Below are 25,555 nucleotides of genomic sequence, written 5' to 3' on the forward strand. Positions count from 1 at the left end.
ATGTGGTTAGTTCTGAGGGAGGCTGTGAAGGAGGTCACCTTGAAATTATGACATTGCAGTTAGTCAGCTGTGTTGATGCTGTTTACAGAAATTCACATTATACTTATGTTCTCTCCTCCTCTCTTTCCCTCTCTCACTTCATCATGTTTAACCCACAGTGCATAGTTACATGACCTCACTGTACTGATATCTATGATTTATTAATTTTCTGCTAGTGTTTCTGTCTGCTGACACAAATATTACCCCACATCCTCAGAACAGCACAACACCCAGGACACATTACTTTAAAATTACTTAGAAAACACAAATAGCTGTAGTCCTATTTCAATATGTGGCACACCTGTTGCAGGTGTATTCATGATTTTCATACATGCCTCCACTGTTTACATCATCCATAGTATTGGGTTGAATTGCTATGCAAGCTTTGGAAGTCTCCAGCTTAAACATTTCCTCTTTCATTTCAAGTGGTGTTAACATTGGGACTAAAAAAAAAAAAAAAAAAAGAAATACAACTGACACACCCATTTAATTTTTTCTTTTTATTTCATGTCCTTTATTTACACCTTCATCTATCCAATCCAGACCACATTCCCTCTCTCTGCATAACTTCATCTTACATTTTATCCGTCATACACGTTCCACTCACGCTCCACCTCTTGCTCCCATCTCTCGTTCCTCGTTTTTGTGTCTCTGTAACAGTCTAGTCGTCTGCCCCTTTGCGGCGAGTTCAGTCGACGGGGCCCTGAAAGATGAGTTTGACGTAGCCTTGCTCTCCGGTCAGCCAGGTGCCACAGAACGGACATGCGGCGTGGAAGGCGTGCGTGCCATGGGGCAGGGGGATCTGGCTCCACCCCTGCACTGTCTTTTCGGAGCACACGTGGCCGCAGGGACAGAAGGCGTGGGTGGGGGGGCCCGCGTCCAGGTACAGCCCCCCCTCGCAGCCAAGCCACAACGGAACGTAAGGCCCCACGCGACGGCACATGGGACACTCTCGCTCACTCATGCTCGCCGGGGCAGTGCCGCCCGAACCAGCTGCCGTTTTCTCCTTCCTGTATCCCCAGTTGTGGTAGCCGTGCACGTGGCCGCAGTGCATGTAGACCCAGGGCTGTTTCTTGTCGATGGTGGCTCGTTGGGCGAGGCTGGGGAAGGCCAGGGTGTTGAAACCCACCGGGCACTGGGGACGGGCGGCGTTCAGCTCCTGACGGAGGGACTCCAGCTGCTTGAGGGTGGGCGTGTGACGCAGGCCGGCTGGTGTCCGCCACAGAAGCGTGGCTCCACAGAGGTCGATCAGGGAACCATCCTGCAGGGTGTTGGATTCGTTCTCCACCTACAGGAGCACCAGGGGACAAACATGACACCCATGATGTTATACACGGCTTTACAGATGTAGAGGCCTTCATATGTGGCATCTCCCTTTCACTCCAGCGCAAACCCAGTATTACCCATAGCCCTGATCACCAAGACCACCTCAGCTTTGGCTCTTTTAGTCTATTCAGCATACTGAATATTTCAAATCTGTGGTCAAGCATTGTCATTTTAACGACACATTTTATGTATCCAGCTGAGGAGGGTAAAAAAAATGAAATCTCAGTGGTCTTTCTCTTTCATGCACACGTGCTGTCCTGTGTTTAAGAGAAGACATTTGCTTTGTTGACAGTATTTGTTCATCATGCCAGCAACTCGTCAGCTGTATTGTTTTAGTTGCAATTCTGCGAGATTTTTATGTCTTTGTTGTCTGCTTATTGTGCTTCAGCTGTGGTTGTTTTCCTGATTACCGTATTACAGACAGGCCTTGAGCAATGACTCTTTCAAAGGGTTCAAAACACTAAACAGAACACAGAAAACTGTGTCTGGTCTTTCTTCCTATTCCATTACTTGTACCCTCTTTCAGCTTACTAACTGACTGATTGATTGATTGATTGAATAACCCTCTGAATCTCTTACCAGTTTTCCTCTCTGCTGGGCAGAACGCGTCTCTCGGAGGGCGAAGACATTCCCGCACACTGAAATCTCCCTCCACACTCCCGGGGCTGGCTCAGACACAAAATCCCCCGCAGGGTGCATCACCAGCACCCCATTGGTCGTCAGGCCATCCATCAAACCATCTGAGGTCCGCCATTTGGCTGCCCGCTCCTAGAACGCACAGAGAGTCATACACTATTGAAAGTCATATACTACCGAGAGTCATAGACTACTGAGCGTCATACACTACTGAGCGTCATACACTACTGAGAGTCATATAATACTGAAAGTCAAAGACTACTGAGAATCATACTACTGAAAGTCACACACTATTCCTATAGCTGTGTTCTACATCACTGTAGGTATTCCAAAGATGTGGGCAGAGACAAGTGGACTTTTTATCTGAATATCTATACACAGTTTCTTAAAGAATACCCTCCACTGCAGACATATAAAAAGTATAAAGCACGTGTCTTGTTAGATCTTGTGTTCTGTCTCTGTGTGGTGTTATGATACAAATCAGGACAGTCATCCTGTTAGTTGCATGATTAATTCTTGATTAAGGGTGTTTTCACACTTGGTCCCTTTCAGCCCTCAAAACAAACTCAGAGCGTTTAGTAAACATTTTTTGCGCATATGTGAACACTCCAAACTAACTCAGACCAAGCGAACCAAGTCCACATTGCAGTTCTCTAAACTTGTGCATCGTGAACACAAAGCGCTCCAGGTTCGCTTCGCCTGTTGCCATTGTATTTTAGTCCTCTAGGCTTGCAGTAGACAGATCATATGCTATTGCACTGAGACATTCAAAAAAACAAATAGAAAGAACTATGGCCACTGGTAACTATGGAAGCCCTCAGATGCCATGAATTTACATTTAATTTAGATTCCGTTTTCTCATGATAATGTGTTATTTTTCTTTGTTTTTCGAGATCTCAACTTATTTATGTCATTATCACGAAATAATGAAACTTTATTTTCTCAAGATGACATAATTCGAGATATCTCCCATAATAACAAATTAATTATGTCATTATCACAGGAAATCAAAGTTTTGTTATTTCGTGATAATGACAAGTCAAGATCTCGAGGAAACTAAGAATAATAGCATGTTGTCATGAGAAAATGGAATTCATGGCATCTTAGGGCTTCCACAGGTAATGATAGCAAGAACTATAGTGTGGACAGAAAGACAACTGAGACCCCATCAGAGCTGAAGTGGACCAGAAAGATAACTGGGGACTATATGTGAAAACACTGAAATACATGATTAACTCTTTTGAATTCCACTCGCTGTGTTTGCCCTAATCAATTCTTTCCTTGCTTCCAAACCTGAAACCTAGTTTTCTTCTCCGGGACACATCCATGATCAGCCCAGAGTGTAATGTTCCCTGAAGCATGTGACATGTCATAATTCATAATTTAGCTTCAATGATAACAGTGGTTCCCATCAATAATCAGAATAAAACCAGTAGACAGAATGGACTAATGTGTCAGGTACTCATTTGACATCACAGACTTCCTTCTCCTTTTATCAGTCAATGATATACAATTTAAACTACCCTGTTTCATTTATCAATTTGTCCTTGTTATGTCTATTGTACATTTATACACATTATAGCCAAAGTTTTACCCTCTGTCATTTAACTTAATTACATATTACATCCATGCCTGCTAGTTCCCTTTGTGTCAAATCTGAAACATTACTCACAGAGTTTTCATGACTCACCCTTAGATATTAAGGGAAGTTCCCATTAACGTAATTTGTCCATTTAATTTGACTGACATGCCAAATGTCCAATAGCAATGTTCATAATTATTATAGGTTAATAAATCACAAACCAATAAAAAAAAAAACAAAAAAAGAAAAAACAGAAAGAAATATTCCCCAAGATGATGGATGCTTTCATGCTATTCCATTAATAACTGAAAACGCCTACTGGTTGAGAATGTATCTTGTAGTTATATTTTTACATCCTCTCCTTTCTTTCTTTCTTTCTTTCTTTCTTTCTTTCTTTCTTTCTTTCTCTCCACCTCCACAGGATGACAGTGGGCTGCACAGCCTGAGTCTGGTCCTTGCCAAGGACACATCTCTATGTGCCAGTTTTCAGGATTCGTGACATAATTCTGAACACACTTAAATGACAGTTTGCGTTGCGCTATTACATACTTCGCACTATTAACCTTCACCAAAGAGAGGATTGCACAACCGCATGACTGTCATCATTTCGTATTATAATTTATATCAGGCTATTTGACCCTCCAACTGTGTTATCCATTTATCTATAGCTTTATTGGCCATTTTACAGATGTAAAAGATTTTTGCTATGAGAGACCAAAGCTTGAAATCCAGTCTTAGTTATCTATGGCCATGTCTCTCCATTCCTTCCGGCCAAAATCGTTCTCCTTCGATATTTCACATCAGATGAGCAGAAGACAGGCAGCGTGGACAAGCACAAATGCATTTCTGTTAGTGGGTAAGCCTCAGTTTTGGATCTGGATCCTTCAAATCAATGAGCTGCTTAAATACACAGCTGTTAAATACACAGATATGTTTAAATTAAGTGCCACAGGGTTCATTTCAAAACAATAGCCTGCCCTGAGTCAAATGTCCTAAAAAAGCACAGGTATTCATTTTTGCAATGTGGCCATGACGCATTGAAGATGACTAGCATACCAGTGCAGGTATTGTAATGTTTAAATGAATGTTCTGGTATAGTTCCACGTTTAGCTATTTTTTCAGCTGTTTTTGATCACATACTGTAAGGCTGTGTTATGTTGAGTCTGCCCTAATCATTTTCTGTGAATCTGTGGCATGGGCAGTGCAGGTCACTGATAGCACAGACTAGTGACACACAGAAACATATTGGATAGATAAGACCGCCTTGACTTCCATGTACTCTTTGCAGTTTTCTCCATTCTGGTTATCTGTCATTGTGACTGTTCCTGTCTGATATCTTATCTCCATATACACCCTGGAAACATTTATAACATTATCCATAAAATTCTACTGCATAACTTGTACATCTGACAGTGGTTCCACCGTGTGTGTGTGTGTGTGTGTGTGTGTGTGTGTGTGTGTGTGTAAGCACTACTTTTGCTGTATTACATTTACAATAGATGGAAAAAGAATGAATTACCCTGCTCATATTTTCATATTGTATGTTTTACACTATTTTCCTCAGGATCTTTCAAGGCAAACTGGATGTCTTCTTTACGTCTGTTACAGTGAGGACCACAGATCCTCTGAATCTGTTACAATCTAGACATGCTGTTAATATGTTTTCACCATGGATGTTACCAGGCTCTGCTCTGACTCAGTCTTGTGACTGCCACTGTGACTCACCCCGAGGAAGATGTTCTTGGAGGAGTCAAAGCCCGCAGCGTAAATGCGTGCCGTGTAAGGGGCGCTGCGCTCGCACATGATGCGACAGGCGTAACGGGAGATCGTGCTCTGAGCAGACTGCCCCCCGCCCTCTCCGGCCCCGCCCTGCGCCTGACCGCCACCCACTGTGTCCGTCACCACAAAGTCTATCATGCTCTCTGTGGATCTGCCGATCTGTGAGTACAAGAAAACGTTAGGAAGACATTATAAAATCACACACACAGAGAGGTCACAGAGATGGGGTGAGACAAGGGAAAGTATTGAAGCAATGGGATATCTTTAGTTCAGTAGGGTAACACACTGGTTTGTAATGAATTTCTAATGAGTTACTGTTGGTCTGGCGAATTCTGACACAGAAAAAGAGCTGACAGAAAATTGGATAAATAAAAAAAAAGACTTCAAATGACCAGCTTCAATCAACTAAGACCTGAAGGGATTTCAGAGAGACTAGCGATATAAAAACAAAAAGCAAAGTGATTTCAGTAAACTCCAGCGTACACTGATTCAAGGGACATTCAATGAACCGTCACTATATTCTTCCTCTTCACACTACTGCTTAACGAGAAGCTTAATGCTCCAGTGACCAGTTTTTTTGCAGGCACAACATCTGCAATGGTGTCACCTTCATTTCTATCACCCTGTCTAATGTTCCGTCCATTTCGACACAGCTTACCTGAAACATATCTGTGTTGGTGTCATGTGTGTACTCCACAATAACAGAGTGACTCCTGGACAGGGTGTAGGAGATACTGTGCTGGCTTTTGTTGCTTAGGGCCTATGCAAATACAACACATTTAAAAGGAAGTAATAATGTGAAAAGCTCTTTCATTCAACTCAGTTAAACAAGGAGATACTTGGAGAGTATGCCAGGCTCAGGCAATTAGGCACCCTGCTAAAACAGAATTGCACATTCTGAGTACATTACATTCTAATATACATGTTATATTATACATATTATATTCTGAGCATATTACATTCTATTATACCATACGATACCATATTATATTCTGAGTGTATTACAGTCTGCAGATTTTAAGCAACTGCCAGATTTTAAGACTCTGGTACATTAAGCTCTGTTTTATTTTGATGGCACATACATTTAACTGTTGAGAGAACACAAACTGACCTTTGACACTAAGGGAGTGGAAACATTATGAATGACATCAGGTTTGACCCCATTGGCCTTAGGCCTCTTGTAAAGGGCCAGCCGACTTCTCCTGCGTCCCTTATCCCCACTGGCCAGCGATCCGTTGTGCCTGTAATAACAGCAAGGCCAGAGCACAGCTGGTGATTTAAAAGTGATTTGAATAATTTACATGCAAGTTACATAATTTAGAAACTCTCTGACGTTCTAAAACCCACAACACTCCAAAACCCTCAACGCATATCAGATTTTCACGATTCTTTGTGATTAGGTTATGTATGCATACACATAAAATACTGTGAAATTATTCAGAAGAACTAAAGTGTTTTTTTTTGGGGGGGGGGGGGGGTTGTGAGTGTGTTTTGACTCGTGCATGAGCAGTCTGTGGAGCTGTATGGATACCAGTGTATATCAGTTCATTGATTAATGATTATCTGGTGTCTGGTAATATATCATCCTGAGTTTAAAATGTCAACCAGCCAGTCATCAGCTACTTAGAATCTGAGAGTTGCTCTGATAATTAAAATGATCTCTGTCACTAAAATTAAAAAATTACCAGTCGTAATATGGGTTTGACCATCCCTAAAAACATCCTGTGATTGTTCTAGCATAAAACTTAGACAATCAGACTTCCTTCTCATTACTGAACAGCTGAGGTGCATCAAAACAGAAGTGAAATGCAATTGCATATCATATCCATTCTCTGCATTTCCTGTCACTATCCCTCAGCGGTTTATGCATTAGATTCCTTCACAGACAAAATCCATCACACGTCCCACAGACGCAGAGATCGGTAGTTGAGTATGAGAGAGGTGTCGTTATCACATGCCATTCAAAGCACTCTTTCCCTATTCTGTAACACGGCTTGGCAAAACGTGAATGATGTCTTTGTCGGCAGTCAGATGTGGTGTTTTATATCAGCAGCTTAATTCCACGGATGAGTCTGAAAACCAGCTCTATGTTTGAGGCAGGATGTGATAAAACTTGGATGAGTGTGTTCATCCAAGGGGATCAGAATTCAAACCTTAATTTCAGATAAGTAAGGTTTGAATTCTTTAACTTGCGCATCTAATGGTATTTTGGGTTTAGGGACAGAACACAGTAGAATCTAAAAACGATGTTTTAACCATTTTAAGAGCTCTACTACAGCTAACTGTGGTCCTGTGGTTACCTCCCCCCCCCCCCCCCCCACACACACCCACACACACCACCACCACCCCACCACAGGAAACTGTTCTATTTGTTCCGTTCTGTCTGTTTCTGTTTGTTTACTCATTTTTACATTATCATGTGCAATCAGTTGGTTCTGCTGACACAAAATGGTTTTTTTTTCTGTGAGACACAAAAATCCTCAAATGTAACATATGGCTGTAAATACCCACCTTCCCCTCCCTTAAATGGCTAAATTAAAAGAAGCAACATTAGTGTTAATCTGTAAATTGAAGCTATCAGTTGAAAGATAACTTCTGAATGATGTAGTTTTTAAGAGCCCACAATTAACCCAGTAATATGACATGAATAATAAACATAATTCATCTCCATCAGACCCCCTGCTCACCACACATAAGCCGTGTGAGTATCACTTACCCTAACACGATTAGCTCTCCGTACTTCACGGGTTCCTTGTCTCCGGGGAAGAGACTTTCATTGGGCTGGGAGCCAGAGCCCAGGGGGGGTGAAGGCTGGCTCTTGTTGCACGACGGACGCAGCTCCAGGGAGGGCGGGGGGCACAGAGCCTCGGAGCTCCCTTCCAAAACCATGACAGCAGGCCACAGTAAAGGATCACAGCTTTCAGAAAGAGACCGAGAAAGAGAGAGAGAGAGAGAGAGAGAGAGAGAGAGAGCGAGAGAGAGAGATCATTTCTCTCTCCTTACATGATGAGATGTAGTCAGATAAGTGCTATGGGGAGGGAAACCTCCCATTGTTTGGCTATTTCTTCCTACTGTCTTTTGACAGTGTAGGAATATCTTATGACAGGGCATTCCGGTAGAGGCATGTTCCCTGCAGTTATCTTCATATTTACAGGAAAAAAAGATGTATTATTGTGATATAATATTGTATACATACATAGTAATGTACTCATAAAATGTCTACACATATTGGTAGAGAACATCAGTGTGAAGTATACAGGTGGCTATTGACAGCAGTTTTGTCTGTTTCTGAAACACGTCCACGGAACCGTGTGATTTTTCTTTATACATGTTACATAACGGGGTCTAGTAAAACCAACCGTTTTACAAATACTGTTGAGCACTGGGCTGCATTCAGCTAAAAGTATCTTCTGTAAGCCAAACCTAGTCTAAATAAAATGGAAATATGGCTGTGTTTACTGGGTCTGTTCAGCTCAGAATCATGCTCCTGTTGTCTGATATATCTTGAAGCGAGCAAGTGAGCTTCCTGTTTACACGTAACAAAGAGCTAACCATCAATCAGCAATCTGACACGTTCTCAGGGAACTCCAAATGAATCCCATGATTGTAAAAACCTTTTCACAAACCCTTTGGAGGGCGTGACAACACTGGCATTTACAGGGGGTTAGCACATGTTGTTGGGCTCTTACAGCAGCAGTCTAATACTAATCCCTCCCACTAATAATACAACTAATGTCTCTAATTCACCTTGACTGGACTTTTTGATTTCATTGGTAAGTGTCTTGGCCAGTAATCGGTTTGGATTTGGAATTTTTTTTTAAATATAAATATCTCAAAATCAATGCTTTATAAAAAAAAAAAAAAAAACATTTAAGAATAGAGCGATGTAGTATTTATGAACTTGGCAGGAAATCATATGAGGCTGCAGATGTTTATGATATAGTAGTCGTCATCTGGGCTTCAGAATGGGTATTACAGATAACTCAGAGTACACAAAGATGTCAGGCACTAACAAAATAAGGCCTGTTACTAAACTCATCCGCATAAGAACATACCGGGACTGGATGGATACTGGAGTTTATAGAATATCTTTTACACACTCTTCCACATAAACTGTCATTACAACAGCCAGCTTGGCTTTCCAAATGACAGGAATAACATTAAATAGCAATATATATAAGACATAATCTGAAACCCTATAAAGCTTTACACACCAATCAGTCATACCGACTGGAAAAGATCGGTGCAGTGTGGTATTTCCGCAGATGTACTAAAAGGCTCTCAACTCAGAACAACACAGAAATGTTAGCGACATCAGCTGCTTTACACTATAGAGTGTGAATAACTGTGTTTGTGACATGGGTTTCTGTTTTCCATTTCGAGACTACAGCGTCAGAAATCCAGGCTGCGGTCGAATACTCCTTTTGCTTAGGAAGGTTCCTAACCGAGTGAAATAACCCGGAAGTATCTAAGTGGCAGCTATGATAGGAGCTGGGCTGCAGTCAAAGAGTAAAAAAATTACGTCCTGTCTTTTCTAACCACTGGAGAATTCATAAGGACTTGGGAAAAGACAATCGTGGTGCTAAGAGAATCCGACTGCACTCACACTAGGCTACGTGTGAACGTACAGTGAGAGCGGCGAAAGCGTCAAGGCGACCGGAAGTCATTCACTTTCTATGTGAGCCGGCGAAGAGCGGCGCGGCGAGCGCGGTTTAAGCGTCAGAATAAAGTTGAAGTTCGGTTAACTTTATGGTAATGAGCTATGACGCGGTTCGGCGGCAACCAGTCAGAATTTAGAAGTGCTACCCACTAGAGAATTCTGGAGAACACAGTCGTGTAAACCTTTGTTCCCACCAAACATGTAATTTAGTTCCCAGCACAACGGAGGGGAGTTTGATCATAGCCGTTGCGGGTTGAAATGTTGAAATTTGAGTTAGCATTGTTAGCATGTTAGCACTTAGCATCACTGCAAAAGTCACACCACTCAAATGGCTTATAATTAGTTTATTTCGTTAGTTTATTTTGTTACCAAACTTGTCATTGTAATTGTTCATTTCTTTCCTTAATCGATCAATTTCTCAGCTTCACATTTAAAAGATTTCACTTGGTGTTAACTTATACCCTACTTGTGGTCAGTCTGCATATGTCGGTCTACACGTTTGATTGCTGTTGATAGCGTTGTTGGCAGGGCGGCTTGAGTGAATTTTGACGCTCTCGCCACTCTCAGTGTGAACGTACAGTTACTCTGTTGTCTCATGCAAGCTAGTGGTAGTAGGTATAAACAGTATAGAAAGTACACCGGTATGAATTTGCCCTACGATATGGATTTTGACAATATGAATTAATTCGTTCTGATTGGGCGAAATCGGAGCGAATCCAGCAAAGCAAGCGGTAGAGCAGTAGAAAAAACTCTCTCAATGGTTCTGGTCGGGCTGTAAGTGCCCGATCCATTCAAGCTTCCCAATCCGTTCTGCACATGCACTCGCTTATGGTCGGGGTTGGGGTTAGGGTTAGGGTTAGGGTTAGTTGACTTTTGCGCAAGCGTGCACATATGCAGAGTGGATCGGGCAGCCGGGACAGATCAGGCACTTACATGGACAAATAGACCATTGTAGACCTTCCTTTAAGCACTCAAACTTTACCACTAACAGGATAGCGAAACTTGCTTGCTGTTTTCGGGACCAGCGGCCAGAGCGAAAAGTGGTGGGGCAAAATTCACAAGGTGTTTCGCTCTGTGTGAGCCTAGACAGTAGGACTGCTGCGATTAGTCAATGTAATCATTAACGTTTATGCTGAAACTGTGTCTGCATCAATATTTTAAACTAGCACATCATTGTTTTATTTTTATGAATTTGTCTTTTTGATTTCTTTACACTTTAATTCATTATAACAAATGTTTTTCTTCAATATCACTACATAATTGCTGCTAGGACTGTCACTAGCAACTATTTTTCCACTGATTAATGTATCAACTAATCGAGGCATTTTTCCAAAGGCTGCCCTTAAGAGAAAAAAAGTCAGTTGTGGACAGACATAACAAATGCCATCACTGTGTACTTGTTCTTAAAATACCTCTGTACTATGTGAAAAACATCCTAGTAATACAGTTAAGAGTACAGTAATAGCTGGCATGCAGTTGCCATACCAGTGCTTTACCCCTTCAGAAGCATTTATATTGAAATTTTAAGAAAAATGAATATACCGTGATATATACCATTAATGTCAGTGCTTCAAATTATACCGTGATGTAAACTTTAGGCCATGCCGCCCAGCCCTAATGCAGGCTACATAAACATGGACAACCCGTTGAAAATGTTACTTCATCACCAAGGTTGGAATTGAAATGAAAAAAAAAAAGGAATATAGGCCCCCAATCACAAAAGTGAAACAAAATTGTTGTCACACTGAGAATGGATTACTCATACTTCCAGAAGTCTGTCTTTCAAGAAAAAGGGATATGAGATGTTTTTAGCAAGATGATGTTTTTAATTCAACAGGTTTGAACCGCGGTTGTCTTTTCCTAAGTCCTTATGAATTCTCCTTCACATCTTTCTTTGACCTCATGACATTTTCCATCAAGGTCAAGGAAAAGTGGTTAGGATAACACATAGGATATATTTTTTTTGACTATTCGACAGCAGCCCCAGTCACTCTAGACGACTGGGCCGCGTGAATCAGTCAGCTTCAACAGAGCAAACGAATCAACAGCTGGCACATTGAGCTTTGCCTCAGATGACTCATCATTTTTCTATTATTTTTTATGAGACCCTGATATACTAGTGTTTATGAAAATGGAAAGCCCATCAGCATCGAGTATGACAGGAAACCCAATAGTTCACATCACTGCGGTGTGTATGTTTGACCTTTAAGAGAACTGCTCGTCAAATGGCTGAAAAATAAAAATTCCAAAACGCTACTTCAATGCGACTCTTGTTGATTAATTAATTTACTCAGTTTACTTAAGTTATATGTGCTATGCTTCCTTCCTCAAAGTGTCCTAGCCTAAAAAAAGGGACTTGTTCCTGTCTGTTCTGCAGCTCAGCCATTTGCAAATTAAGTTCTGTCAGCTCTGGGTTGACCTGCTATTTTGTTTACAAATGACAAAGCTTCGACCACTGGAATGTCTGTTTAATAATATGTAATGTGTGTAACTAAGTCATGACATGGCATTTAAAAATGTGTGTGTCATTTGCACACACCCACACACATATATATGTGTGTGTGTGTGTGTGTGTGTGTAAAGTTGATCGAAGTTCAATGTCTTTTTTTTTTCAGTGCATGTATTTACATTGCCTATTGTATGTTCTCTCAAAGAAGAAAAACACTGGCATTTCACTATTTCTATATATCCAGAATTGTATCTGTTGCTCTGCGTAACTCCTCATACAATACTCATTATGAATTGATGAAGACACCCAATATCGAATAATAATAATGACAAAAGGCATATAGATATTTTCTCATATGCTCTGCTCACTATAGCATGTTCTCCTGAAGGATTCAATTAAGATAAGCTCTGGTAAAACAGGCACCTTTCCAGGCAAGTTTCCCCAGTTAAGGAGATGACAGACTGCAGAAATCACAACTCCGCCAATCCATCATAGTTTCATTATGTTCCTCCCGTGCTCTCAACTGTGTTGAGTGGTAGAATAGAGGATGGACAGAGCAAGAGAGGGAGGAAGGGAGGGTGGGAGCTGGAGGACAAAAATAGAAAAAGCATACCAGTGCAGGTGATAGAAGGAGAGAGAGAGCGGGAGAGGGAGAGGGAGGGGGGGGGGGTGCTGGGTATAGGGGCGTGCAGAGGTGAAGCTTTAGCACATGCATAAGGGGAGAGGGTTGTCAGAAAAACAACAGCCTTGTCCTCCAGGCCTAGAACCATAAGAATCCATGGTAGACAGGGGGTGGGACAGCAAAAAGCTAGTCAGTTCTGTGTGTGTGTGTGTGTGTGTGTGGGAGCGCCTGTTTCACGGTTTGGCAGGGTGATGGATTGCCTGTTCTGTGCCACGCAGTTTCTAATCAACCCACTGCCACAACCTGGGGGAGGAGAGAGAGGGTGGCGGTTAAAGAGAAATGGAAGGATATAAGATATAGGAAGACAAAGAAAATGAAAGAAACGAAGGAAACAGAGAGGTTATAATGAGAAAACTGTGTTCAGCTTTTCTCTGAAGATAAGGCTGAAGACGACTGAGAACAACAACACGACAGCTCAGTGCTATGTGTGTTTCTCCGATAGATTATTGGACAGCATATTGATAAAGGCACCGGGCTGACTCTCTTGCGTTCATTAATAATATTAAGCCCCAAAAGCCTTGGTTCCATCTAGCTTTTCCTCACTTTCAAAACGTCTCTCTTTCTCTCTGCCCCCTCCTGCCTGTGCTCACTCCCACAATCTGCTCTCCTGCCACTGCAGAGGAGTGTGTGATGGTGTGGGAGGGGGGAGGAGAGGAGAGTGGGATAGAAAGAGAGAGAGAGAGAGAGAGAGAGAGAGACTGCCTCATCTATCTCCATCAAGAAACAAATGAACAGCGAGCTAAATTTACACATCTCAGGATATTATCTCAAGAATAAATTATGCAGTCTTATAGTGTCTGATTTTAACTACCACTTCTATTTCTCTCTTCTGTCATTTACTTCTTTCACTGGCAGATTATTAACTATGGTGTAATAATAGTCTTACTCTTAGCCTTACAAACTATGGTCTGTCCTTTTCCTCACTCATTATACTTCTTCCAGTTGTAGATTTGTGTTATTTTATGGAAAAAGAGATATGGTGTTATTATGCTATTGGAGGTGGCCACAATGACAGTTGTAAAAATGGCACCTATTTACTGACATAGCCGAACACTGAAGGTTATAATTCCAGTTAAATAACTGGTGGTGATACATCAAAACAATGATTTTTTTTTTTTTTTTTTGCTACCTGTAATAATAAATTGTTCATTTTAATATTTCAGTGTGTAGGAGATACTGTACAAGCTTTTCGTGCTTAGGGCCTCCACAAATACAACAGTGCATTGTGCAGCGTGATGTTCAAGATCCGGTTCATCACTGTGTTGAATGTGTCTTCATAAATAAAACCTACGGGAATAGGACTACCAACAATCCTTGAAATGACTGCAGATTCTCTCTTTTGTGTTAAAATAGTAATGATGAGGTATTGCACAAAGCAAAAAAATGGTTCAAATGACAAAAAGGAAACCAATTCATCATTTAGAAGAGGGTGATACTACAGTTATGAACACAGCTGTTGGTCAAGGTCCATCCATTCTAAGCGTTTGAGGTGTTTCTTATGTGCAGCTTCCTTTAAATTTCATTAGCATTAAACGCTAGTTTCAATTAGCATTCATCTTGTTTGTTTTGTTTGTTCTTCAACGAGAATGAACTCCGAACAGTGAGCAGACATAAAACTCAGCGAAGGACTTAAAACTCAATGACTCATAAAAAACTCATTAAACACAAAGCAGGAGAATGTTTTAATCTTGACACGGGTCAAAGGGGTTTCAATCCAAAATAACTGTGCCCTAAAGCTCAATAAGAATAGAAACCAACACCCAGTATTCATTTTCTCTTAATTGGGATTCACCAGGCCGCCATGTCTGCACCACTTTCGTCACGTCCACTATAATTTAACCATACTGAAAAGTGCTTTAAAAACCTCCTCTGACAGCGATAGCTTTCACCTCATTGCGAGGTAGCGTCCAGTTGAACTACCTTCTTGCTCTATTGATCCTATAAATAGCACTGTCGGCAAACTGATTGACCAGTGGCTCAAGCCAGCCGTTGGACCTAGACCTCCAAAGTCTAGACGTATCAATTCACGAAAAAAAAAACTGTAGCATCTTTAAAGTTGCATATAAAGAGCAAGCAAAAATACGTTCCTTTTCTCTTTTTTCGGTTAGCGTAGATGTTAGGCCAAAAAAATTAACTGTGGCAGGGATCACACCTCGTACCTTACTCTCACAACATATCAGCTAGACAGAACTAGCGTATCGTTGGCGGCCCTTTAGCGTCTCCGTGAGTTAGCATGAAACACGCATCTCTGACTGCATCTGCACAAGCGATGGGGGCAAGGTTCACTGTGTTACGTTGTCTTTTTTATTTTCTCATTAAAAGTAAACATTTCACAGGTGGAAGCCTGCTGCCAGTAACCACGAAAAACACAAGGGCACACACGCGACAAGGGAAAATACTAGAATTTGGCGCACGACTTCTTAAATTAGTTTTGCTCTATTTAGATTTGCTGAAGTTTCACCCGTATTATGAGTCCTCTGTTTTCAAACATCATGCAACAGTAATCTTCTATCCTCTGGAGAGAATGTCATAACTACATCCTCACGTTTGACTTCGAGTTAGAATGTTTTTATGTGTGTCCATATTAGGTTTATGAATAAATCAGAAGCAATCAATACAATCATTTATTAAATTATCATCAGTCTCTGGAGAAAATTAATAATTTATGATCACTATATGATGAAAAGCCTTGGAATAACTGCCAGGCCTGAAGCAAGGGCTTAGGAGTTGTGATGGCCACCTTGCAATTGCACCCAAGTTGCATACGTTAGTATTAGCCCACTGATGGTCCAACACCCCTTCAGTGTGGAGACACGTCTTCATAATTGACGACTATGAGGTCAGGATCTGTTTAATGCAGCGGGACTGTGTTAATTCGACATTCAAACATTATATCCCTTGCACAGACTCTCAAATGGTTTAAAACGACAGATTGCAGCGGATTGCGTCTCTTGTCACACCACATACAGACGGTTAGACAACCTTGCATTTCGATGCTAAGCTGGGACCTTGCCTGAGAATATTTTGCGTCAGATATCAAAGTAAAAAGAAGCACAGGTGTAATTTTGCTATAGAGTTACGGAAATATAGTGTTTATTTTGCTAATGTCAAACACTCCAGAGGACAGCAGTCTGAGAGGCAAAGGAAGTACACAAGGGATTCCGCTGCACAGACAATAATAGTGTAAAACGAACGCAATAAGAGCCCGCATTGACGTAAGTACAGTTCCTTTTATACAACAGTCTGATATTAATAACCTCAGCAGAGGAATCCCAAGCACACTTTGGACATAAACGAACAGCTATCAGTTGACATATAGCCAATAAATACCCGCTGTTGCTTGAGATGGAGGTCCCTCTGCTTTGAATTCTCTTGGCTTGTCAATCCCCGTGTGGCCACGAAATAGGGCGTAGTGCTGTTAAAACATCACCTGGTACGGTAAACACGATGGGACAGCCATTACACCGAACACTTAGCATTTCCTTCCCGTTGTCATCGGGGACAAGATAGACAGCGCGGATGTTACCCCTTCAGGAGTCGGATCGCGGTCCAGACATCCCGATGTCACGCCCATCTCTTCCTCGCACTTTATCTTGAAAGAGTCATGTTCATCTGGTTTCTGCCCTCGCCCACATCGTGCGTCTCTTCGGTTGGTCAGAATTCTACGATTCTTGCGTAAGCCCGCCTTCGGATACTGATAGTGCCCACAACAAGTGCCCACTTGCAGTGACGATTTAACCAGCGGAGGTAGCTGTTTACAGACTCATATTAGGTTGCCAGCAGCAGGTTACAGTAGATTTGTCAGTGACCTAACAAACGCCTTGTATGGCACATGTGAAATGGATCATGATTTGAGATGCACACCAATGCCAATCACGATTTGCCGACATGGTTTTTATCCTTCACTACTTTAAATTACCCATTTTTCGGTTTATGTGTACATGTTTACATATGGCTATGTTATTACACAAACAAGTAGGCTAAATTAGGAATTACCTTTGAAGTACCTGTAAAACTTCAGGGTAGTTTAAATATTAACTAAATTTCAGATTTGTATCCGGTTTAATAATAAAGGCTATAGTATCTCAAAAAATCAAGCAGTTGTAAAATAATAGCATTTCCTGGAGATGTTCAGCTTAATTACACGACCCACTCAGGCGAGAACAGTTTGTTTTTCTTGATGCAATACTCTGTCCTGCAAAGATGAAGTAAACGTTTGTCCATACAGCAAAATATAATCATAGAAACAACAGGTGATTAATACTACATAAGTCAATTGTGAGTTGCACTATAACTACTTTTGAGAACAGAACAAAGTATGAATTCCGTTTGACTGGGGAGCTTTTACTGTTTCGGCTCAAAATGTCTAGTTTCAAATTTTATTGAGTAATAATAGGGTTCCGTGGTGCAAGTGTGATTGTACTTTAGGAAAGGACTGCAAGCTGAAAACAAAGGCTACAAAGTGGAACACGATAGAGAACAACAGTAGACAAGATCCAGATGAAAATATATTGGTCATCAAATGAAAGATGACTCAGTACAACATCAGATTTCTGCAAAATGCTAATGTATCTATTCTATTTCCGTCACTCTGCGGTGAGCGCTTTGGCATCTGTTCAATTCTGTTGAACATCATATCCAAAATGAAAAACCTCTGTCGTATCAAAGTCAATTCCGACTCTTAAGAAAACGATAAACTATGTATTAATTTGACCTTCAGTGTGCGAATATCGTTTCCACAGTATTATTCCAAAATTGGAACTTCTTTAGGGACAGAGAAAGATGTCCTAAAAACTTGGGACTCCTTGTTACTTAAAGTTATAAGCTTTTATGTTTTCCTGGAAATAACAGTAGCATCTTAAAGCGCTAGAAAGAATTTACTGCTAAATGTACAAACTATAGCACTCTCGTGTCATTCATGTCATTTAGTTGAGATCATGACGCAACTCACCGAGAACGGAGCTTTAGCGCCGCGCGATGACGTCATCACATGGCGCCAAAAATCTACAGTTGTTTGTCTTTTTAGAGCTTACATTCATTGAAATTTTCAGAAATATTACAAGATTTTTGGATTTGTTTAAGCTCAGTTCTCGAATTCGTCCCCCTCGCCATGACAGAGGATGATGATTTGACACCTGATCCTATGTCACAACAAGTACAAAGCAATGTCGTTTTTGTACCTCCTGACGGACTTTGCTGGGTGTCCATTCTATCATGTTTATTACTCGCATGCTCGTACGTCGGGAGTTTATACGTATGGAGAAGCGACCTTCCAAGGTAATGTTATCCTTAAAACGTATTTCCTGCCACTCCACAGTATACTCTTTTTCAGTCGCGTGTGACTGTTAAATTGAGCATTGTTAGCTTGTTAGCTCGATGTGTGTCTTAATACTAGCTTACTTGGCTAGTGTTGACAGTTGAAATGAATTAGCTGTATTATATCCTCCAATGAAACATAACTAGTTTTACTAGCCATTGAAACAACTTATGATTTTGACCGAGTGAATGAGTCTTTGTCCTGTTTCGACAAGTCTGAATTGATAACTGTCTGCAGAGATTTTAGGAACTGTTACATAATAAGAGTTGCTTTCAAATTACGCAAGAAGTACAGCTAACTGCTGATAGCAGTCAGTTATTCGATATACTTTACATTTGTTTAACTTTACATTTTAACTTCACCTGTAAGAGCAAGCCAGCTAACGGAGAAACTATTTTGATGATAGTGTTTACATCAGTGTCTTTATGTGTGTGTGTATGTGTGTGTGTGTGTGTGTGTGTGTGTGTGTGTGTGTGGATTGTTTGGGTTTTACTCAAAGGGATCACCCAGCAGTGATCAAGAGACGCTTCACCAGTGTATTAATAGTGTCGGCTCTGTCTCCGGTCTTTGTCTGGGCATGGAAGGAGTTCACAGGCGTCCGTGTAAGTTCAGACTTAATGCTAATCCCTCGTACTGATCCCACTCACACTCTACTTAATTATAATTATGAATGGGAAAAAAATCCAGAAGACAGTGTGAATATGCTTTTTGTGTTCTGCTAATGGCTATTGTGATACACGTTGTGTGTGTTTATCAAGATGTTTAGGTGAAACGAAAGAAACCTGCATCACAAGTTGCAGCTATAAATAGATATATACACATACATGTTAATATACATATCAGTATCTAGATGTCTATTTAGATGTAGACTACAGCTGTCGTGAATAAATGTAACATTTGAAAACACTCAAAGGATCATTCTCAGACACATGCATCAGGTCCTCATGCTTCTACATGTTTTGCACGCACAGCCCTGTCACCAGAACCAGGCAGATTAAATGAAGAATCAAGAGACTGCACCCAATGCCTAAATACACATGTCCCTGTAAGCATTTTAGTAAAGCCGAATTCCACAATATCGGAGTAACAGTGTTCCAGTGGCGTCCTTTAGCACTGACAGTGCTTTTATATGAAAGTGATTCTCATTTCCATATCAGTTCTCAGCTCTTTTTCATCCCCCTTAAAAGTAGATTAACACATTTCTTTTCAGGATTCAGACCATCCCTCAGATCCTTATACACATACAGGTTTCTTGTTTTTTTTTTCTGTGACTGAAACACAGATCTCTCAGCAAAACACACCACTCAGTAGATGTCACCAAAGTAAACCCTGACATTTGCAGGGCACTGAATGTCCAGGTTTTATTTCAAATCTGTATCCGAGACAGACTGCTGAGTCTCTGCTACACTGCAGATCTGACTTTGGTTAAGTGTAATTTTCATCCACAGAAGCCAATTCGACAGCCTTATCAAAGACACTCAGCTGTGCGTTTTTGAAAGCGATGTGTCAGATAATTTTACACATCAAGTTGTTTGCTCTTGAATGTTATGGTGTTTACTGATAAGTTCTAATGCATGTTAACGGATCTCCAAATCAGTTTGTACAGAGTAATCTACAAAGATATGGTACACATTCACATAGAGTGTTTCATTTTTTACTTTCAGTTGTTGCATTTTCTCAAGTTATTAACCCATTAACTATTTCAAAATCGTGGCCGTTTATTCAAATTAACTCATAGGTTATTATCTTTGCAGCGATAATATCGTAGCAGTAATAATATCTTCATAGGTTAATATCTTAGCAGTGGCTTTTATAGAGAATTTGATGTCTGAGTTGTTGATCTGTTCAGTTCTTTCTCTGAGTTTAAGCTTTTCTTTTTTTCCACTGTAGCCCAACCATTCACTCCTGGCCCTGATGGGCATTCGGTTAGAGGGTTTACTGCCCGCTGTCATTCTACCACTGCTACTCACCATGGTAGGGCACTGTGTCTTTCTTTTTTTTTCTTTCTTTCTTTTGTATCATCATTGGAAGAGCAGTGTAATATATTTATAGTTTCACTTAAAAGTTCATTTGACACTCAGAACTGGATTTTCAGCATTAATCTAAATTCCGTCTTAAAGGTCCCTGTTGACTTGGTAACCGGGATGGAACGTGAGAATTACGAGTTTAAAGGATGCACCATTCTCTTCTTCCTCAGGTGCTTTTTCTGGGCCCCCTGATCCAGCTGGCCATGGACTGCCCTTGGAGCTTCATTGACGGGATAAGAGTGGCCATTGGTAAGGAGTTGAGTACCTTTTAAAATCTCCTTTAGAGGTTATGTGTGTGTTTGCCACACATGTTACACTTTAGGGAAAAGAAGTCTAACTTAACAGCTGCTCAGCAAGAAGAAATCAGAGAAAAAAACAATGTGTCTAGACATTTTCATTGATTTCCTGTGCAGTTTATTAAACAGAAGGACAATGTTTCACTTGTGAAGAATGTTCATCAGACATGAAACTTCAAAGACACAAAAATGCATGAACTTCCATGTACCCAGTAGTGTAGGTATAATACAGGTTATGTCAGATAGCACCAATTTTTATTTTAAAAACATAAGAAACCTTGAGACAAGTACTGGAAAAAAAAACACCATAGTTTTCCTTTAGTCCAAAACCCCCTTCAATCTGTGTGAGTCTTGACCATGTACTGCAGTGAACTTTTTGTCAATTACCTTTATTCTCACAGGGTTTTTTTTCCCTTTATGTCCGTAACTGTGCCGACCTTGGAGCCGTCAGTGTTAACTGCTGCTGCTGCTATCACATTTTGGCACTGGACATGTTTTCTCTTGTTTCTAAGACCACTACAGAAGACCCTGACTAATGCTCTGTTTCTGGTTTAAGCAGTTCCATACAGAATGGTCAGTTTGACAGACAGTAATGTTGAGCATCTTTGCCTTACGTGCAGATTGTCCGGTTTTGATTCTGTTCATACTGAACGAGCTGAGGAGCTTGTGTTACACTGTACATCTGCTTTGACTGCTCTCCAAAAATATGAGAAGATAGAAATATTTGGTCAGCAGCAGGTGTTCGTACAGTGGGTCACAGAAAACGCTTCATACTGTGTTTTTACTGTGAGATCACGGTGAATGGTCTGAACAGTCTACAGAAAGTCACTTTAAAACATTAAAACAAAATCTCCTGAAAACTTTACAGAAGTATCATCACAGAACTGCATTATCCATTATTATATGTATTTAGATAGAGAGTGAGAGAGAGAGTATTCTATGTTAAGTTTAGTTTGTTATTTTGTCGTTGTTTTGTTAAGGTCAGCAGTTCTTATAGTAAATAGTCCATCTTACCACCTGCAATGGTTGTAGACACCGATAGACATCTGTAGCACTTGCTATTAGAGGCCAGGCAGTTTATGGAAAAGGGTTGTGAATGAATGATCAGGGTTGTGAACAAATGAAGTTTTTGCTTCAGACGTCAAAGCGGATTGTCGTCTCCCGCAGACCCGTCGTTTTGGGCGTTGTGTTTGAGCGACATGCGCTGGTTGAGGAACCAGGTGGTGGCGCCGTTGACGGAGGAGCTGGTGTTCCGTGCCTGCATGCTACCCATGCTCGTCCCCTGTGCTGGTCCCTCCACCTCCATCTTCACCTGTCCCCTCTTCTTCGGCGTGGGTGAGTCCCTCTCAAGTTACATCTGCACAGTCTAGCCCAGACACGTCCACCTGCTCTGGAAAACCATGGCTAATTCCACCACCCTTTCATCTCCAGTCACATGTATACAAGCACTAGGTGAATTGTACGTGTGCTCACACAAACGAGTTAATTACTTAGGCCGATTTTAGCCCAAAGTTTTCCCAAATGGCCCCTCCAGTCCTGCCTGTCATGTTCCCCACCACAGGTTTTCTATGACTGGTCCAGTCCAATGTTTGTTTTCACTGGCTGGGTTAACTTACATATGTTTTTAAAAACAAATGTTTAAAATATCTAGTGACATGAATGCTGCAGGCCATATGATAGAGGTTATTTATTGTTTGTTCTTCATAAAGTAAACTGCAGTAATTTTCAGGGACTGAATATCTGAATGGTGTTTCTTTTGTGTGTCTGTTTTGACTTCACAGCTCATTTTCATCACGTCATTGAGCTGCTGCGGTTCAGACAGGGAACCGTTTCTGGCATTTTCCTTTCTGCAGGTAAGACTGGTCTTTTCAGTGGTGTCATTCAGAGCAGTGATTCTCAGCTCCAGTCTTGGGGGCCCACTATCCTGCATGTCTGTGTTGTAACTCAGGACTGACACACCTGATTCCACTGATCAATTCATCATCAAGCCCTTGATTAGCTCAATTAACCGGGATAATGAAGAGTTAAAACAAAGACATGCGGGACAGTTGGCCCCCAGGACTGGTGTTGAGAATCACTGATCCAGAGGCTGTTGATTGGCCAGTTTAATCTGCTATTTATGTCTTTGGATAACTGACTAACTAAATACTGCTCCATTAGCGTGTCACTCAGTATCAAACCACTGACTCCTATTTCTCCTATTGTTTGCTAAATACATGTAGAGTTTGACCTTTAATGGCTAACTTGTGTGTTTGTGTGTGTCTTTGTTTGTGTTTGTGTGGTGTGTGTGCGTGTGTGTGTCTGTCTGTCTGTGTGTGTGTATTATACAGTATTCCAGTTCTCATATACGGCAGTGTTCGGGGCTTACACTGCGTTAATATTCATCAGGACAGGTGCGTGTCTGTATTCTTCAATAAATTTTAAATCCAAACCAGTGGCTTTGGGAAGGGCAAAACATTGTTTAAATTCACATTAAATTAAACAGAACATGTTTTTTATTATTTAATTTAAGCTTTTACTATGTATTTTTTTGGTTATTTCAAATACAAAAACTTCAACTCAAAATCAGAAGTTGGGTTCCATCGGTTTCACAAACCCAAGACCCGCCCTGGGACGTAGATGGGTGGTTTCAAACGTTTTCTTGCAGTCCTTGGTCTGACTGCTTTGGGTATCAAATTATATTAAAATAAACAAGAATTAGAGAGCCAACTTTCAACATGAAGAATTCTGTGTCACTCACTTGAAAAACTGGTATAACAAATGAACGCTGGCCAGTGGCCTCCTGTTTTTGTTTATAATAATGACCCTAAGACAATACATTTGATGACGTTTTTATTTCCTTTATCATACCACTTATATATATATTTTCTTTTCATAATATTTAGTTTAAACGTAGTTTTCATTGGTAACATTTCTTATTTTTATTGAATTTGCTGGCAATTTAATATGCTTTTAAACTGTGCCTTGAGGTTTAAAATGTGTTGGGTTTGTTTGGAATTTCTGCCTCTCAGAGGCTGCTCAAAATTAACCTGGAGATCATATTTCTGTAGTTCAGATCAGCTGAACTGCTTTTGAAAAGCCATTGATCAATCAATGGAAAAAAAAAAAAGGTACATTTTTATAAAGCATTTTGTCTAATTGACTATGAACTCTGTGTCTGTCTGTAGGTCATTTGGTGGGGCCTGTTCTCTGTCATTCCTTCTGTAATTACATGGGTTTTCCCGCCGTCAGTGCAGCCCTGGAGCACCCGCACCGCACCACTGTTCTCTCCTTCTACCTGCTGGGTGTTCTCCTCTTCCTCCTCCTCCTCTTCCCCATGACTGATCCGCTCTTCTACGGCGCCCCCACGCCTGTCTGCAGCCTTACCTCTGCTCCTGCCTCCATCTGCTCCTAAACCACACCTCTATCCATCCATCCTGTTTGCACCCGGCCCCTCTCTCTCTTTTACCCGGGCCCACGGACTCCTGGAACCCGAGACACCCGTTCTCCCAGGAAGATGACTTGGGAATTTTTGGGAATGATTGGGTGGGTCAGTGAGAGGGCTTAAAGAAACACAGCTATGAGAACTCCGGGAATGTTGGACACCTAAACATGGACCAGGCTCTCTGTGTCGCATTCTGGTCACAAACCAACAGCACCTCATGACACAGTCAGCTAAATAAGGTGATTACCTTTCCAATGGCTACCTGATACCTGACCTGGAGTCAGTAAGCCTGTGCTCTCTGTCCTTGGGGAAGGGTGAAAAGGATGTACATTTAGAGACAAACCTGTTTTGTTTTTTTTGTTGTTGTTGTTGTTGTTGTTTTTTTCTTTATTTGTTTTTTTTCTGTGTGTGATTTTTTTTTTTTTTTTTTTTGAGAGGGGACAAGATGAGAACTTGATACGACCTTCATGGCGAAACTGGTAACACAGTTTGCATTGCCTCTTGCTTTGTGGAGTCTTTGTTTGTTTGTTTGTTTGTTTGTTTTGCTCGCACTGACTTGAATGATAATCTTTGCTATCACTTGACAGGGTCGCAGTCCTTGCACTTCACAAACTTTCAGCTTTACAATCATTGTTTATACTTATTATATAACCACCCCACTCCCCCTTAACAGGAAGATACAGGCCATATGACAGTATCCACATCAATGTGGTATTGGATGAAAGGCAGACAGTTCTCTGAATCTGCTGATAGGCTGTGATGGTGCTCATGATGCCTTCAATGGCAGCACGACAGATGCTACAGTTTGGTCCAGAGTCAAGTTTCTGGAAAAATTCAACCATTCTCAGCATTATGAGTGAGTCTAAAACATGTGGTAGAATCAAAATATTGATTCAAATTACAACTTTGGTAAAAGTATGGATCCTGACAAACCCTCTGTGAAAGCTTTCATAAACATCTCCTCTATCGTAACGTTTTCAGGGCAGGCCTTGTTGGATCTCACCAGACTTCACACATGTTTATTGTACACTTGCACTTAAACACACTGCTGCTAACCCACAACTCAAACTCCCGTGGGTGTGTCGAGTCGGACATGGGCGTTCAGGGTGGTGACGGTGACTTAGGACAGACAGCTGGCAGTCAGCAGTTAGAAACTTCTGGAACACATAACAGTAGACCGTCTATTCATGCCCAGCGACTGAATCCTCTTCTTCTTCTTCTTCTTCTTCTTCTTCTTCTTCTGAAGCGTGTCGTCAGTGCTTTAAGTCAAACCTCCACAGATCTTAGCAGAGGCCTTAAGCATTTTTAATCTGAATTCTCACACAACCATCTCTAATT

General features: G+C 41.1%; 2 protein-coding genes across 2 annotated transcripts; one reads left to right on the plus strand and one right to left on the minus strand.

Moving 5' to 3' along the window:
* Nucleotides 1-558: 558 nt before the first annotated feature.
* Nucleotides 559-16,746, minus strand: peli3 (pellino E3 ubiquitin protein ligase family member 3). The gene is made up of 7 exons (XM_030779699.1): nucleotides 16,484-16,746; nucleotides 8,079-8,279; nucleotides 6,474-6,603; nucleotides 6,021-6,122; nucleotides 5,309-5,521; nucleotides 1,945-2,133; nucleotides 559-1,327 (listed from the first exon to the last, which is right to left on the minus strand). Exons 2-7 carry the CDS (start codon nucleotides 8,249-8,251, stop codon nucleotides 728-730), a joined length of 1,407 nt encoding a protein of 468 aa, XP_030635559.1. The 5' UTR covers nucleotides 8,252-8,279; nucleotides 16,484-16,746; the 3' UTR covers nucleotides 559-727.
* Nucleotides 16,747-18,220: 1,474 nt separating this feature from the next.
* rce1a (Ras converting CAAX endopeptidase 1a) lies at nucleotides 18,221-24,538 on the plus strand. The gene is made up of 8 exons (XM_030780664.1): nucleotides 18,221-18,430; nucleotides 18,970-19,072; nucleotides 20,361-20,444; nucleotides 20,668-20,746; nucleotides 21,961-22,128; nucleotides 22,575-22,646; nucleotides 23,124-23,186; nucleotides 23,961-24,538. Exons 1-8 carry the CDS (start codon nucleotides 18,264-18,266, stop codon nucleotides 24,185-24,187), a joined length of 963 nt encoding a protein of 320 aa, XP_030636524.1. The 5' UTR covers nucleotides 18,221-18,263; the 3' UTR covers nucleotides 24,188-24,538.
* Nucleotides 24,539-25,555: the final 1,017 nt, after the last annotated feature.

Source organism: Chanos chanos, chromosome 7 (genome assembly GCF_902362185.1).
Source record: "Chanos chanos chromosome 7, fChaCha1.1, whole genome shotgun sequence".
Lineage (NCBI taxonomy): Eukaryota > Metazoa > Chordata > Actinopteri > Gonorynchiformes > Chanidae > Chanos > Chanos chanos.

What these genes read in the sequence shown, in the direction of transcription:
- rce1a (XM_030780664.1), top strand. Translation starts at nt 18,264, where the DNA reads ATGACAGAGGATGATGATTTGACACCTGATCCTATGTCACAACAAGTA. An exon ending in TACCACTGCTACTCACCATG is followed by an intron (nt 20,445 to 20,667) that starts GTAGGGCACTGT and finishes CTTCTTCCTCAG; the next exon opens with GTGCTTTTTCTGGGCCCCCT. An exon ending in GTTAATATTCATCAGGACAG is followed by an intron (nt 23,187 to 23,960) that starts GTGCGTGTCTGT and finishes GTCTGTCTGTAG; the next exon opens with GTCATTTGGTGGGGCCTGTT.
- peli3 (XM_030779699.1), bottom strand. Translation starts at nt 8,251, where the DNA reads ATGGTTTTGGAAGGGAGCTCCGAGGCTCTGTGCCCCCCGCCCTCCCTG. An exon ending in GGAGAGCTAATCGTGTTAGG is followed by an intron (nt 6,604 to 8,078) that starts GTAAGTGATACT and finishes CTGTTATTACAG; the next exon opens with GCACAACGGATCGCTGGCCA. An exon ending in CCAACACAGATATGTTTCAG is followed by an intron (nt 5,522 to 6,020) that starts GTAAGCTGTGTC and finishes TTGTACTCACAG; the next exon opens with ATCGGCAGATCCACAGAGAG.